General features: G+C 44.9%; 1 protein-coding gene across 6 annotated transcripts in view; it reads left to right on the plus strand.

The window, feature by feature from the left end:
* Positions 1-15,035, plus strand: part of EPB41L4B (erythrocyte membrane protein band 4.1 like 4B) — a 149,237-nt gene that overhangs the window by 97,325 nt on the left and 36,877 nt on the right. For all 6 annotated transcript variants that reach the window (XM_055271559.2, XM_055271557.2, XM_055271553.2 and 3 more), the window contains 2 exons: positions 6,508-6,731; positions 9,817-9,935. In XM_055271559.2, the coding sequence (XP_055127534.1) occupies positions 6,508-6,731; positions 9,817-9,935 (343 nt within the window). The remainder of the gene's footprint in view (positions 1-6,507; positions 6,732-9,816; positions 9,936-15,035) is intronic.

The following is a 15,035-nucleotide window of genomic DNA, read 5'->3' on the forward strand; positions in this document are numbered from 1 at the left end:
CAGGGCTCCCCTGAAAAGCCCATGTCACTCAGAGCTGGGCTGAGCTGTAGAGTCTGTGATTGGCTTGTTGGAGCATTGATCACTCAGCCTTGTTGTTGAGGAAAAGCCACGCCCAGCACTGGTCACAATTCTGGTGGTGGATTCCGGAGGATACCATTATGCAATATGCAACAATTCTTTTTTTTTTTTTTTTTTTTTTTGAGACAGGGTCTCACTCCATTGCCTAAGCTGGAGAACAGTGGCTCGATCTTGGAGCACACTGCAGCCTGGACCTCCCAGGCTCAAGCAATTCTCCATCTAAGCCTCCTGAGTAGCTAGGACCACAGCATGTGCCACCAGGCCGGGTTAATTTTTTGTTGTTGTTGTTGTGGAAATGGGATCACCCCATGTTGCCCGGTCTCGAACTCCTAGGCCCAAGCAATCCTCCTGCCTTGGCCTCCCAAAGTGCTGGAAGTACAGGTGTGAGTCATTGTGCCCGGCCCAGCATGCAACAATTTTGACTGAGCACCACGTGTTTTGTTGTCTGGCAGTCCAGGGTCAGGGAGAGGAGAGGCTCTGGTTGGGGGTACATATGGGATTAGGCAGGGCTGGAAAAAGCCCCTGTAACCTCACTTTTTCTGCAAGCAATAAAGTCTCTTATGGCTAGGCCCCAGTAGGAACACTAGCTTTTCTGGAGTTGGAGGCCAAATGGGAACTGGGTCTTCCTCTGAGAAAAGGGAAGAGAAGAAATGAGATCAGGGTCAGTTCTCAGTCTGCATTTACTAACAGGGCGCATTACTCCCTTTCACTAAGCCCCAGTGTCTAAGGGGGCACCAGCAGCTTCCTTGCAGGAAAACTGAAAATTAACCATTAAAGTGCCTAGCACAGTGCTAGGCACATAGCAGCCCCTTCTTCCACACTAGATTTCTTTTCAACTGCCAGCTGATGAAGGCAGAGACTGAAGCCTACATCTGTCCTCTGTCACCCACCCTGAAAACCAGGATGTGGGACCTCCTTTCCAGAATGTCAGGAGTCTCATGAACCTCAGTCTCTGGTGATGGTGAGTGTGCAGCAGGCCTCATCTCCTGGGCCTTAGCCAAGGTCCCTGAGTACTGCTGGACCTTCTAGGGTGGGCTTGACCTCTGAGGTCTCTATGAAGAGGGAAGACGCGCAACCTAGCGAATGTCATTTACATTGAAGTCTGTGAGTGGCATCTCCAGGAGTTCCGCAGGGCACAATCCATGAAGCCATGAGCAACCCCACAAAACTTCTCCATGTTACAATCTTCAGGATGATCCCCCAGGCGTGTGAGCTGAGAAAGCACCCAAGTCATTCTACTGCTTGCTTAGGAACCTTTGCTCTGCGAAAGACCTTTAACCTGAGCAGATTCAGGCAGCTTCAGGCAGCTTCTCTGACCCTCATCTATTTATCTTTTCATTTGTTTCTTTCTCTGCCTCTCTCCAAAGTAGCTATAAGATGAAGGTCACACATGCATATTTTATTTGCCGTGTTATGAAATGCACTTTCTCACTCCCTGCATATATATCTTTTTACTGTTTAACTCTTTACTCTGGGTTTCCTTGAAATAAAAAAGTTTTAAATACCACTCACTTTTAACTTGGAAAGACAAATGCATGATACCACTGTGCTCTTCCAAGTCCATGGCAGACATCAATAATCAATCACCACACTCTTTCCCCCTGAGTTGGGCACAACCTCAGACTCCTTCTGAGTCTTGCACTCCAAGCAGAGAGTGAAAATCAATTGGAGTTGGCATGACAGATGATATCTATTTGCCATCCCTCAGGAACTCTTACTCAAAGCTTTCCAACTCCACCTCCAGCCCTGAATATACGCCAGATCTCTGCTACAAGACATCTTTCCCTTCGGGTGTTCATTCTCACACTCTCTGTTACCCATGTGATGGTCTATCATAGTTTTCTCTGCTCAAAGCAGCCCTCATTTGCCACCTCCTTTTTTCTATTAATGACATGCCATTTGCCTGGTCCTCTAGGCTTAAAAAAATTGGAGTTTTCTGACCCTTCCGTATCTCCATGTTCTCCCTTTCTCAAATCCAGCTAGTATCCCTATCTTTTCCTTTTGATGTTTCTCTGATTTGTGCCTCTCACCTAGACAATGATGGTGTTAGACCTTTAATAGGCTGGCGGCAGCAAGGAAGAAGGGCAGGGTGGAAGACGATCCCCTCAGTTGGGAAGCCCTCTCCAGGCCTTCCAAGCAAAGGGGAATTTTCTCTGTTCTGAGCTCCCAGTCTCTGCAGCTCCTTAGGACAGATATTATTTTCACCATATTTGCAAGACAGGAAAAATAATATTAACAGGCTTTGGGGTCCACAGACCTATTGTCAAATCCCAGCTGCACAACTTCATTAATCCATCCTTCCTTTCATTCTTCCTTCCTCCCCCTCCCTCCCCTCCCTTCTTCCTTCCACCAAATATTTATGGAACACCTACTATATAACAGGTAAAAGTCTCCATGTTTTTAAAAGGGAATCTTTTCTGTAAAATAGCTAGCACAGTATCTGAGACATACGGCAAGTACTGGATAAATAGTTGGGGGAAAGGATGATTCTCAGATCCCGAAATTTGCCCAGAAATCACTTAACCCAACTCACGTTACACTTGAGGGAGTGGAGGCTCAGAGTGACTGCCCAAACTTCTCCTGCAAAGTAGGGGCAGAACTAAGACTTGAGCCCAGGTTTTTCCACTCCAACTCAGGGCACTTTTTGCTACCTCCATGGGGCATGAAGAGGGTGGATACTCTGGTTATGTTTCAGGTTGGAGAGGCGAGGAGGGATCGTGATTCCCAGAAACCAAAACCGTGCCTTCTTCCACATTCTTACACACACGCACACACAAACATATGCTCACACACACCAACACACGCGCATGCACACACACATGCGCACACACAGAACTGTCCTTGAGCAAAGTCTCCAGGAGGCATCCAAGATGGGTCAGAGATGCAGCTCATGGGGCAATGTAGGGGACAAATAGTGCCATTTCTTCTGGACTGTCTCCTGCATCTGCAACACAGTCTTCAATGACACCTCCTCCCAATGTCCCCAAGTGACAGGTCTGCAAGCCCTGCTTACACAGCTTCAAAATATCCCAGAAGGCAGTTCACCTCACTCCATCCACCAGGTTAGTCTAGATTCCACCCTGCGGCAGTCTCCTAACAGAGAGATACTGTAGTCTCTCCCCAACCAGTCTCCTCCACGCAGCACTCAAAACAAACTCTCCAAAATGAAACTCCCTTGCTTAAGCCCTTTCCTTGATAACCAGGCACCCTAAGCCCTTCATAACTAGCCCCAGCCTGTCTTAGTCTCCCTTCCTGCTACTTCCCTCCTCACTTCTCCAGACATCCTGCTCTTTCAACCACAGTTCCTTTGCTCATACTATTCCTTAAGCCTGGAACAGCTGTTTCTGCCTTTTCCACTGAAAAGAAATTCTACACACAAAAAAACAATGACAAAATAACACACCTCCTCTGATTTCAAGCATATGGGTTATTAATTGGAAAAACCCAACTACTTCAAGCAATAAATAAATAAATAAAGGCATTTACTGGAGCTTATAATTGAAAAGTTCAGTGGTAATGCCAGCTTCAGGTGTGGCTGGAACCAGGAGCTAAAATGATACCATTAAGTTTCTTCTCTCTCTTACTATCTCTAACCTCTGCTCATCTTGTCTTTGTGCATTGGCCTCAGTCTCACAGGGACTACTTCTCTGTGTCCAAAAAAGACGTTCACAAAGAGCCCTAACTTCCATCATCCTTACAGCCAGAGCCAGCTTAGGCACATTACATTACACACAGTAGGCACACAATACTTAGACTCACAATACTTCCAGGGGCCCACAAAAAGATTTTAAAGATTTTTTAAAATAAGAAAAAATGGATTTTCAGTTGAAGAAAATGTTTTAATATATGTTATTAACATATTTACTTTTATGCAGTTGTGAAATTAAATTTTTAGTTAATTTTTATAGAAAATGGACAAAGGCGACTGGGCACGGTGGCTCACGCCTGTAATCTCAGCACTTTGGGAGGCTGAGGCGGGTGGATCACGAGGTTAGGGGATCGAGACCATCCTGGCTAACAGGGTGAAACCCCATCTCTATTAAAAACACAAAAAAATAGCCGGGCATGGTGGTGGGCGCCTGTAGTCCCAGCTACTCAGGAGGCTGAAGCAGGAGAATGGCGTGAACCCGGGAGGCAGAGTTTGCCGTGAGCTGAGATCGTGCCACTGCACTCTAGCCTGGGTGACAGAGCGAGACTCCGTCTCAAAAAAAGGAAAGAAAATGGACAAAGACAAAAGTGCTTGTGGCACAAAAAGGCACAATAAAGCCCTGCTTGCCTGTCACAAAGAAACAGCCTTCCTTTCAGTTTTCATGTGCTAAGTCTTAGGAAAAACTCTTGATTGTCCCTAACTGGATCACATTCCAGAACACTCTCATTAGAAGGATGCAGGACTCTGATTGGCCAGGCTCAAGTCTCAGGCCCACCCCGAGGAGGAAATGTCAATCCCATACAAACACAAGGAATGGGGTTTCCTATAAGAAGGAAGATTATGTTTCAAGAATTGTCCAGCAAAACCTAACTGTCTTCCCCGAAATGCTCTTTCCCTTACAAACACCTTCCCCCAGGAGAACTGATTGCTTCCACTTCTGCATTTTCTTAGCAGTTTGTTCTAGTATGATTGTAAGTGACTGAATCACAGAGCTTCCTACTCTGGAGTGTGAGTTCCTTGAAGACAGAGTGAAAGAGTGGGCAGTAGAGATCTGAACCATGGGAATGAGCAGAAAAAGGGCTTAGCCCTGCCAGGGAGTAGGAGGAAGGGATCTTTATCTGGGTCTTAAAGGCTGGAAGTCTTCCTGGAAGAAGGAGTATTTTCACTGGGTTGACAGATGAGGAAGGACTCCAGGAGGCACCAAGAAGTGAGAGGCATCGGGATGGGAAGGAGTTAGGGTGGGAAGTAGAAGGATGTAGCAGATGAGGCTGAAAAGAGAAGGGGCCAAGATTGCGGGCAGGTGGAGGTGCTGTCAGTGCCACATAAAGGACTGTGGCTTTTATCCTTCAAGCCAGGGCTCTTCACCTGGATCCATGGAGAGGCTCGAGAGGGCCCGATATTATGCGTAGAATGTTGTTTCTTTGTGCAGGGAAGGTTCATGGTATTCACCAGATTTTCAAAGGGGATTCTGCCTTAAAGTGGTTAAGAATTATTAGTATTAGGCTGGGTGTGGTGGTTCATGCCTGTAATCCCAGCACTTTCGGAGGCCGAGGCGGGCAGATCACTTGAGGTCAGGAGTTCGAAACCAGCCTGGCCAACATGGTGAAACCCCGTCTCTACTAAAAATACAAAAATTTTTAGCCAGGCTTAGTGGTGTGCCCCTGTAATCCCAGCTACTCAGGAGGCTGAGGCATGAGAACTGCTTGAGCCCGGGAGGTGGAGGTTGCAGTGAGCTGAGATAGCCCCACTGTATTCCAGCCTGGGCAACAGAGTGAGACACTGCCAAAAAAAAAAAAACAAAGAATTATTAGTATTGGAGATATATTCAAGCTCCTTGAAGAAGGAGAGCATGGTGTGGAATGTAATTAGAATAGCACTCTGGCAATTACTCTGTGGAGGATGGACTAAAGGAACGAGCAGAGACGGGGAGAGCTGGCAGGAATCTGTTACAAGAGTCTGGGTGGGAGATGACACAGCCTTCAAATGGGGCAATCCTAGTTGTTGTTTTTTTTTTAAAAAAAGGAGGTGGTCCACTGGAATTAAAAGACGTTGTAAGCTGGGCACAGTGGCTTACACCTGTAATCCCAGCATTTTGGGAAGCCCAGGAGGGTGGACCACTTGAGCCCAGGAGTTTGACACCAGCCTGGGCAACATAGCGAGATCCTGTCTCTACAAAAAATTTTAACAATTAGCCAGGCATGGTGTCGTATCCTTGTGGTCCCAGCTGCCTGGGAGGCTGAGGTGGGAGAATCGCTTGAGCCTGGGAGCTTGAGGCCACAGTGAGCTGTGTTTGCACCACTGCACTCCAGCCTGGGCAACACAGCGAGACCCTGTCTCAAGAAAAAGATGTGGTAGCAGTGATGTTAACTGGAGCTTTCTGCATGTTCTGGGTGACAGAGAGGAAGAGAAAGTGACCGCAAGACTTCTAGTTTGCATTATGATCTTGTCATAGGATTATTTACAAATGATTTTTTATTATTGTTTTTACCTCTTCCTCTCATTTAGAGAACGCCTTTAAAAAAAGAAATAAATGTTATTTCATTTAATTTCAAATACTTCTTTAAGTTACAAGATTTAAAGTCTCTGATATGTACAAACTTCTACTTGGCTCTTTTTCTTAAGTATAACATTACCATTATATATACTTTATAATAACTATGGATCTATTTTTTGAATTTATTTCTTTCAGTGTTTAATGCCTAGAAAACGTCTTTGAAAGTACACAGGGGGCTTGCGGGTCGTTTTGCTTTTCTAAATCCTGACTGTGTCACCCTCCACAGCTACCCGCTCCCTTCCCCAGTGCTCAGCAGCTCGGACCGGTTGCCTTTTGGCATTGAGGAGAATGGGGGCACGCCGTTCCTCACCGCAGCTTCAGGAAGGCATCACCACCAGCACCAGCACCAGCATCAGCACCAGCACCACTCAAACTACAGCCTCTCACTGACCCTGGAGAACAAAGAGGGGCCTCTGAGGTCCCCAAACTCCAGCAGCAAGTCCCTTACAAGTGAGTAGCGGTGGTGGGGGCAAGGCAGGAAAAGGGGGAGCAATGCTGCAGGGCACGAGACTTCCCTAGATTCTTAAGACAGACCCTTGCGGTGCAGCACACAATGGTGGTCATGTTATGCTGGGCTACCAGTTTTGGGCCAGAGTAGACAAGAGCCTTATGCATTTGAGTAGAAGCACTTTAGGGATTATGGCTTACCAATAAACTCTAATTTCATTACAGGATCACAGTTCTCCACCTCCTTTCTTATTTTTTTTGGAGACGGAGTCTGGAGTCTGGCTCTGTCACCCAGTCTGGAGTGCAGTGGCACGATCTCGGCTCACTGCAACCTCCTCCTCCCAGGTTCAAGCAATTATCCTGCCTCAGCCTCCCGAGTAGCTGAGATTATAGGTTTGTGCCACCACACCCAGCTAATATTTGTATTTTTAGTAGAGACGGGATTTCACTATGTTGGCCAGGCTGATCTCAAACTCCTGACCTCAGGTGATCCACCCACCTCGGCCTCCCAAAGTGCTGGGATTACAGGCATGAGCCACTGCGCACGGTCAAGAAGTGAAGGCTTTTGAAAAGTGATTAAGTCGTAAGAGTTCCACTCTTATGAATAGGTTAGTGCCTTACAAAAGAGCTGGAGGAAAAAAATCCCAAAGTGCTGGGATTACAGGCATGAGCCATGGCGCCCAGCCGCCACCTCCTTTCTTAACAGTTCTCTGCCTCTGCAGTACCCAGCACTGGCTTGAGCAATGGAAAAGAGAAAGAGGGGAGGGGAGTGATGGCTGGACTTTCTACTTTCTTCATCATAGAAAAACTCATTCTATCCCATTTTTGACATTCCACTTGGGAGAGCAAAGTGGTGTCAGGTGGATCCAATCTGTCCACTGTTATGGGTCCCAGAAAGAGGAGTTACAAAAATAGAAAGTGAGCAATTTGAAATTTTATTATTTTATTTTATGACAGGGTCTTGCCATGTTACCCAGGATGGTCTTGAACTCTTGGGCTTAAGCAACACTCCTGCTTCAGCCTCCCAAAGTTCTGGGATTATAGGCATGAGCCACCATACCCAGCCCAGAAATATTGTTAGCAATATGGCAGAATGAGTTTATATCTTTTAAATCTAATAAAAATATGGGCTTTGATTCTGCATGTCCATTATTTTATTTTTCTAGAAACTCACTTTTATTATATGTTACCAGAGAATTCATCTTTGGTAGACTGGGGGAAAGAACCTGTTGTTTATCAAATGTGGTTTGAAAAGTACTGAAGGCTGGACGCAGTGGCACGTGCCTATAATCTCAGCTACTCAGGAGGTTGAGGCAGGAGAATCGCTTGAAACTTGGAGGCACAGGTTGTAATTATGCTTGTAATCCCAGCACTTTGGGAGGCCGAGATGGGTGGATCATCCGAGGTCAGGAGTTCGAGACCAACCTGGCCAACATGGTGAAACCCTGTCTCTACTGAAAATACGAAAATTAGCTGGGCATGGTGTCGTGCACCTGTAATCCTGGCTACTTGGGAGGCCGAGGCACAAGAATCACTTGAACTTGGGAGGTGGAGGTTGCAGTGAGCCGAGATGGTGCCACTGTACTCCAGCCTGGGTGGCAGAGTGAGACTCTGTCTCAAAAAAGAAAAGAAAAGAAAAGTACTAAAGTGGAGGCTTCAATTCTAGCTCTTACCCTTGAACTGAGTTCCCTCTTTGATCTTCTATTTTCTCATCCATGAAATAGGGTAGAGGGTATTGAGATGATGACCAAGGAATCTTTCAGCTCTGATATTGTGTGAGTCTGTGAGCTGGTGAGACGGGATGGGCCATCCAACCTTCACCTTGGGGCCACAGGGAACAACTCTGTGTCAGCTGAGCTGGAAATGGAAACTCGACACCCACTTGGTATTAAAGAATCAGAACTCTGTCCCTCATCACTATCCACACTGCCCGTGCCCTAGTCCCTGCCTCATCTGTGTATATCTAAATAACCATAACAGCCTCCTAAGGGGTACCCGCTCCAGGACAATCTCCAAATAGTAGCTGCCGAAGTCATAGTTCTCACCACATAACTCTGACCACATGCCATAAGACCTTTCATTAGCTCTTCACTGTCTGGGATAAAGTCCTCGCTTCTGAGCAGGGCCATACACAGACCTTGCATACCCTGCCAAGGTCTTCATTCTTCCCTCCACTCCTCACCATACTCTAGCTACACAGAACTACTCTCTTCTCACAAAATACTCTACTGGGTCTCAACTCTGTCCTTTGCACCTGCTGTTCCCTTTGCCTGGAATACTTTTCCCCACCTTGTTGAACTCCTACACATCCCTTAGCAGCCCATTCAAATATTCGCTTGTCAGTGAAATGTTCTGTAACACCCATCCTCGATTCCTTCTTGCTCCTTTAGCAATTAAATGAACCTTTTCTCAGTCTTCTTCAGAATATATCCACATGTGTCTGTCATCCCCATTAGATTAAAACTGTGTCTCATTCACCTCTTTCTTTCAGCTTCCAGATCCCAATTGCTAATGATACTTGGCACAAGTTTTAATATGTAATGAATATTTAATATTTAATGAATATTTAATGTATTAATGAGTAAATTCAAGCTGGAAGGAGAAGTAGTGGCAAATGAATCCAAAGTAGCACAAAAATAAAAATCAATGGATTTGATTTTAGGAATATAACATGGCTTTTAAGGGCACATTATATGCCTGTTAGCCTGAACACTAATCTTTCCAATTTGCATAGTGCTTTTCCATTTTTAAAGCATTTATACATAAATGACTTCATTTGATATTCATAGCAACTCTGCAAGGTAAGTAATTTTATTTGCATTTTTAAATGGCTCAGAGGATCAGAGAGGCAAAACAACGTACCCAGGGGCGTCCAGCTCATGTGTGGGACAGTTAGATCTTGAAACCTTGACCTCAGATATTCTCACACCCTATCAGCTGATGCATACTCAAGGCATGAGAGCTGCTGGAGGAGGAGGAGGCTGGCAGAAAGGGTGCTGGGAATCGGGTGCTGGCAAGTGTCCCTTTTCCTTTGTATCTGTCTGTCCTTTCAACCTTTCCTTATTTATTTCTCCTGGCTGCTTTGTAGAACTGAGTCCAGGAACACCTGCCTTGTTCAGTGAAGCTGCTGCCCATCTAAAGAAGCTGGAACTGGAAACTGTGAAGGCTGCTGGACCCTGGCCTCCTCTGCACATCAACATAAACAAGGTGCCAAGGGCCGGGGCTCTGCCATGACCGTGGACTTGGTGCTGACATCAAACCTCTGATTACTACCCTAGCCTGCCTGCTAAACCAAGTGCCTTTGCTTTGGAGGGATCTCTATTCCATCTGTCCTGACATTTCTGTTCAGGCTGTCCTTTAGGAGCAAATATTTACTTACCTTCCTTTTGGGTGAATTGTAGCATTAGGCGTCGTTCCCAGTGTTTTGCCCGACAGGCCAGATCTGTTTGTTAGTTGTCTCTCCCTCCTACTAGACCGAAAGCTCCAGAGGGAGCATCCACATTTACCGCTTTGCATTTCTAGCCCTCTATGTCCCTCTGACAATGCCTGGCACATTGTAGATGTTCAGTAACCATTTGCAGATGGAAGGAAGGGAGGGAGAAGGAGACAGGGCAGAAGCCAGGCCCCCTTTTGGCTAGACCTATTCTTACATCCAAATAGGCAGCCTTATAAAAGGCAAATTTTATCTTAGAACGATACATACCACTGCTGGATTCAGTCTGTCATTTAGTGCAACATTCTCAATGTCTCAGACTAGAGGAAGGGAAATGACTTTCTCAAGGTTGCACAGCCCTTGACAACCTTCTCAATGTCTCAGACCAGAAGAAAAGAAATGACTTTCTCAAGGTCACACGGCCCTTCACAAGGTTGCAAGGCCCTTGACTCTCCATCCAGTGTCCTTTGCACTCCAACATGCTTCCTCGTTTTCTTTGCCAGCGTTTCTCAACTTTGGCACTAGCAACATTTTGGTCTGATGACTCTTTTTTGCAGTGGCCGTCGTGTGCATTGTAAAATGTTTTGCAGCCACAACGCACTAAATGACTTTAGGGACCCCCATCCAGTTGTGACAACCGAAAATGTCTCCAGACATTGCCAGATATTCTCAGAAGAGCAAAATCTCCCCAGTTGAGAACCACTGTTGTACATACATTTTAATTTTTTAAATCCCCAAAGGAAGAATCTTTTTCATTCATGGTTCCTTTCTTCCACTTTAATGCTTAGCTTTGTCCCTTTATGAGAGGGAATAGGAAGAATTTGGAAGAACTGCCCTGTGCAGCTTGGGAAGGTTACACCTCCTGCCCTTCCCATCCCTGACCTTTCCCATAATCCCTCAGCAGGGCGGCCTAAAGTTCCTCTGATTACTAATGGACCCCAACTTCAGGTTTAACCTTCAAAGCCCTGCTCATTCACTTTTTTTTTCTATACCACTCTCCGTGATCACCAGATCACGAGAGAATTCCTCCTGCAGGATGGCTCTGATAGCCATTCAATCAACAAATCTTTATTGAGCAGGCTTGCCCTAGCTGCTAGGGATTCAACCCAATGCACCGTGTGCCCCCTGATTGGTCTTCGTTTTCTTAGTCACTTGGTTTTCAACTTTTCTTCTGCAGTATACACAATAAATGGTTTTAATGGGGGCTTATCTAGAGTTTGGCAAAATCCAAAAATATTTTGCAAGGAAATACAGCATATAGTGTAGCACAGAACTCACAAGCTCTATAGTGATTTGCAATTGCCATGACTATTGGTGGGGCATTGACAATAGCGGTTTGCTCTAGGTGAAGGCCTACCTGAGACACCTGTGGGTTATTGAGCATTTCCCTGGAGGTCAAGTAACAACTCTCTTCCTATCTCCTCCACTCAAAGAAATTGGCCTCGCATGGTGGCTCATGCCTGTAATCCTAGCACTTTGGGAGGCTAAGGCAGGTGGATCTCTTGAGGTCAGGAGTTCAAGACCAGCCTGAGCAACATGGCGAGACCCTCATCTCTACTATAAGTACAAAAATTAGCAAGGTGTGGTGGCGGGCACCTGTAATCCCAGCTACTAGGGAGGCTGAGGCAGAAGAATCACTTGAACCCACGAGGCAGAGGTTGCAGTGAGCTGAGATCCTGCCACTGCATTGCAGCCTAGGTGACAGAGCGAGACTCCCTCTCAAAAAAAAAAAAAAAAAAAGAAATGCATTAGTAATCAAGTAAGCTAGAGTGATGTGATTATACAGATAATTTTGACTTTGTCCTGACACACACACACACACACAAAATATATTACTTCACACTTTGATTTTTTTTTTTTTTTTTAAGATGGAGTCTCGCTCTGTCTCCCAGGCTGGAGTGCAATGGCATGATCTCGGCTCACTGCAACCTCCGCCTCCCAGGTTCAAGCAATTCTCCTGCCTCAACCTCCCAAGTAGCTGGGATTATAGGCACATGCCACCACACCTGGCTAATTTTTATATTTTTAGTAGAGGAGACGGGATTTCATCATGTTGGCCAGGCTGGTCTTGAACCCCTGGCCTCAAGTGATCCACCTGCCTCAGCCTCCCAAAGTGCTGGGATTACAGGCATGAGCCACCATGCCTGGCCACACTTTAATTTTTTTCTTTTTTTTTTTTTGGTTATAATTCATGAAACATTCCTTGCAACAGACCTCACTTCTCACTTCTGATCATGACACCAAAATTGGGAGCCGCTGGCTTGGATGGCTTTTAAGGTTTTTTCCAGCCTCAAGGATCAAGAATCCTCTGATTCTTCTAAGGTTTGGATAACTTCCTGTTCTTGACTGAATGGTGAGATGTCATTTTCACTGTCCAGTTCCAAAGCTTGTGCCCAAAATTAACACAAGAATTTCATTCTCATCAGATTTTAGATGTGTGAACAATTTGTATAAACAATTTAAATATACATCTGATCATTTCTTTATCCCCAAACGATATCCCCAAACAGATGGACAATTTCCAACTATAATAATATCAAAGCCTCCTTGTCATTCATGTCTATGTTTTGAAATCTGTAATCCCATATTGAACAACAAAGTATCTTTCCACGATTCAAACTGACTGAACATAAAATACAAAATACAGTCACAGGAAAAGAGAAGCACAGCATTCTTGAAGCCATCCTCCAGGCAGGAATGATACGGTCTTGGAACCCAGAAGCTTATCTCCCACAGAGATATCTTTTATACAAATTCATATAACGACGCACAAATTTCCCAAAATGTATATTGGCCTTCACCTGCGTCAGTTCATATAGCAGAATATTACAGGTCTTGCATTGTCCAGAATGAACAAGAACAAGCCAGCTTGAATTTTATGTCCAAAAAAAGCAGTTTAGAATTAGTAAATTCAAGGAGAAAATCAATGCTAACTTTTCATTCTTATTTTAGCAGCATTCTATTTTTTGAAGTGGGTCTTCGGTCATTACCGCCAGTATAACTACTTCCCCTTAAGCAATTGTCAAAAGCCTCAAATGGGCTTTATAACCAATTTGACTCCTGTATGTCAGCATACCATTCCGAAAAATTAAATCTAATTTTAAAATTATCTCTTCATGCACCAGTGAAATATCCATTCAATTATCTTGATGTAACAGGATTTACAAACATAAGATAAATTATCTTAAGGGTATACTGTAAACCTTACCTTTCAAAATAAATGTTACTTATTTGCCTGAAGGAGAACGTGGAAGCCTTCAGGATAACGAATCCAGTCAAATGAGCCAGCTTTCTTCAGATTCAACTTGACGGCTCAGGAACGATTGATAGCTCGGGATCGATCATTAGTGTTCTCACATCCAGTGCTCTTCTTTTTTTATTATTATTATTGTATATATTTGCTAACTGAAGAATCTAATCTGGCCGGGCGCGGTGGCTCACACCTGTAATCCCAGCACTTTGGGAGGCCGAGGCGGGCGGATCACAAGGTCAGGAGATTGAGACCATCCTGGCTAACACGGTGGAACCCCGTCTCTACTAAAAATACAAAAAATTAGCTGGGCGTGGTGGTGGGCGCCTGTAGTCCCAGCTACTCAGGAAGCTGAGGCAGGAGAATGGCATGAACCCGGGAGGCGGAGCTTGCAGTGAGCCAAGATTGTGCCACTGCACTCCAGCCTGGGCAACAGAGCGAGACTCTGTCTCAAAAAAAAAAAAAAAAAAAAGAATCTAACCTGAAAGTGCCATTTATATCTGTTTTTCTCACTTGAGCACCATAACAATCCTATGTAGAAAGAAACAGATTGAGAGAATTTAAGGGGAAGCAGTATGATTGACTAGTCAGGAGCTCTGGCTTTGGAGTAACCAATGTCACCATTTCTGGCTGTCAGTCTTGGCTCCTCTGCTTACTTCCTGTGTGACTATGGGCAAGTGACTTACCATCTATCTGCTTTGTTTTTTGTATCTATAAAATGGGGATAATGATAGTAGCTACCTCGAAATGAGATGGTTACATGAGGGGACTCGGTGAGACATGCATATGAAATGCATATTCAGCGGCTAACCCATAATAAGCTCTCAGTATATGTTGGCCACTGGCATCATTTTTTTTTTTTGTAATCAGCATCTTTTTTTTCTTTTCTTTTTTTTTTTTTTTTTTTTGAGACAGGGTTTTGCTCTGTCACCCATGCTGGAGTGCAGTGGCGCAGTCTTGGCTCTCTGCAACCTCCGCCCCTGAGCTCAGGTGATTCTCCCGAGTAGCTGGAATTATAGATGTGGGCCACCACGCCCTCTTAATTTTTCTATTGTTAGTAGAGATGAGGTTTCACTGTGTTTCCTAGGCTGGTCTCCAACTCCTGGGCTCAAGTGATCCGCTTGCCCCGGCCTCCCAAAGCACTGGGATTACAAGTGTGAGCCGCCGTGCCCAGCCCATGATCCTTTTTTTTTTTAATGGTCCAAGTAAATGAAAGAGCTGGGATTCAAATCTGTCTCTGCCTGTCTTGCTATTACATAAAATTGGAGAGTTCTGCTTAGTCTACCAAATGCTTCTCCATATGTTTGGAGGTCCCCCTGGGAAACTCTACCTCATTTCTTTATTAAATGATATCAGCTGGCTAGTTGCTCTCTACTTCCTCTAGCTTTCATAGCACTTGGTGTGTACCAACGTGCTCAGTAGGACTTCTTAATTAGTGAATAAGATTAATGTTGGAACTTGAAGAACTTGAGAGCTTTAGGACATTTGATTCTTGCTCTGGTGCATGGTGGCTGATATGTCACATTTAGTCCTAATATTACTGAACTGACCTCTAGCAATCTCATGGTCCTGTGTCTTTCTTATTAAACACGTCTCTTCTAATAATGACTGTATGTTATCATAA

The sequence above is a fragment of the Symphalangus syndactylus genome, chromosome 3 (genome assembly GCF_028878055.3).
Source record: "Symphalangus syndactylus isolate Jambi chromosome 3, NHGRI_mSymSyn1-v2.1_pri, whole genome shotgun sequence".
Classification (NCBI taxonomy): Eukaryota; Metazoa; Chordata; class Mammalia; order Primates; family Hylobatidae; genus Symphalangus; species Symphalangus syndactylus.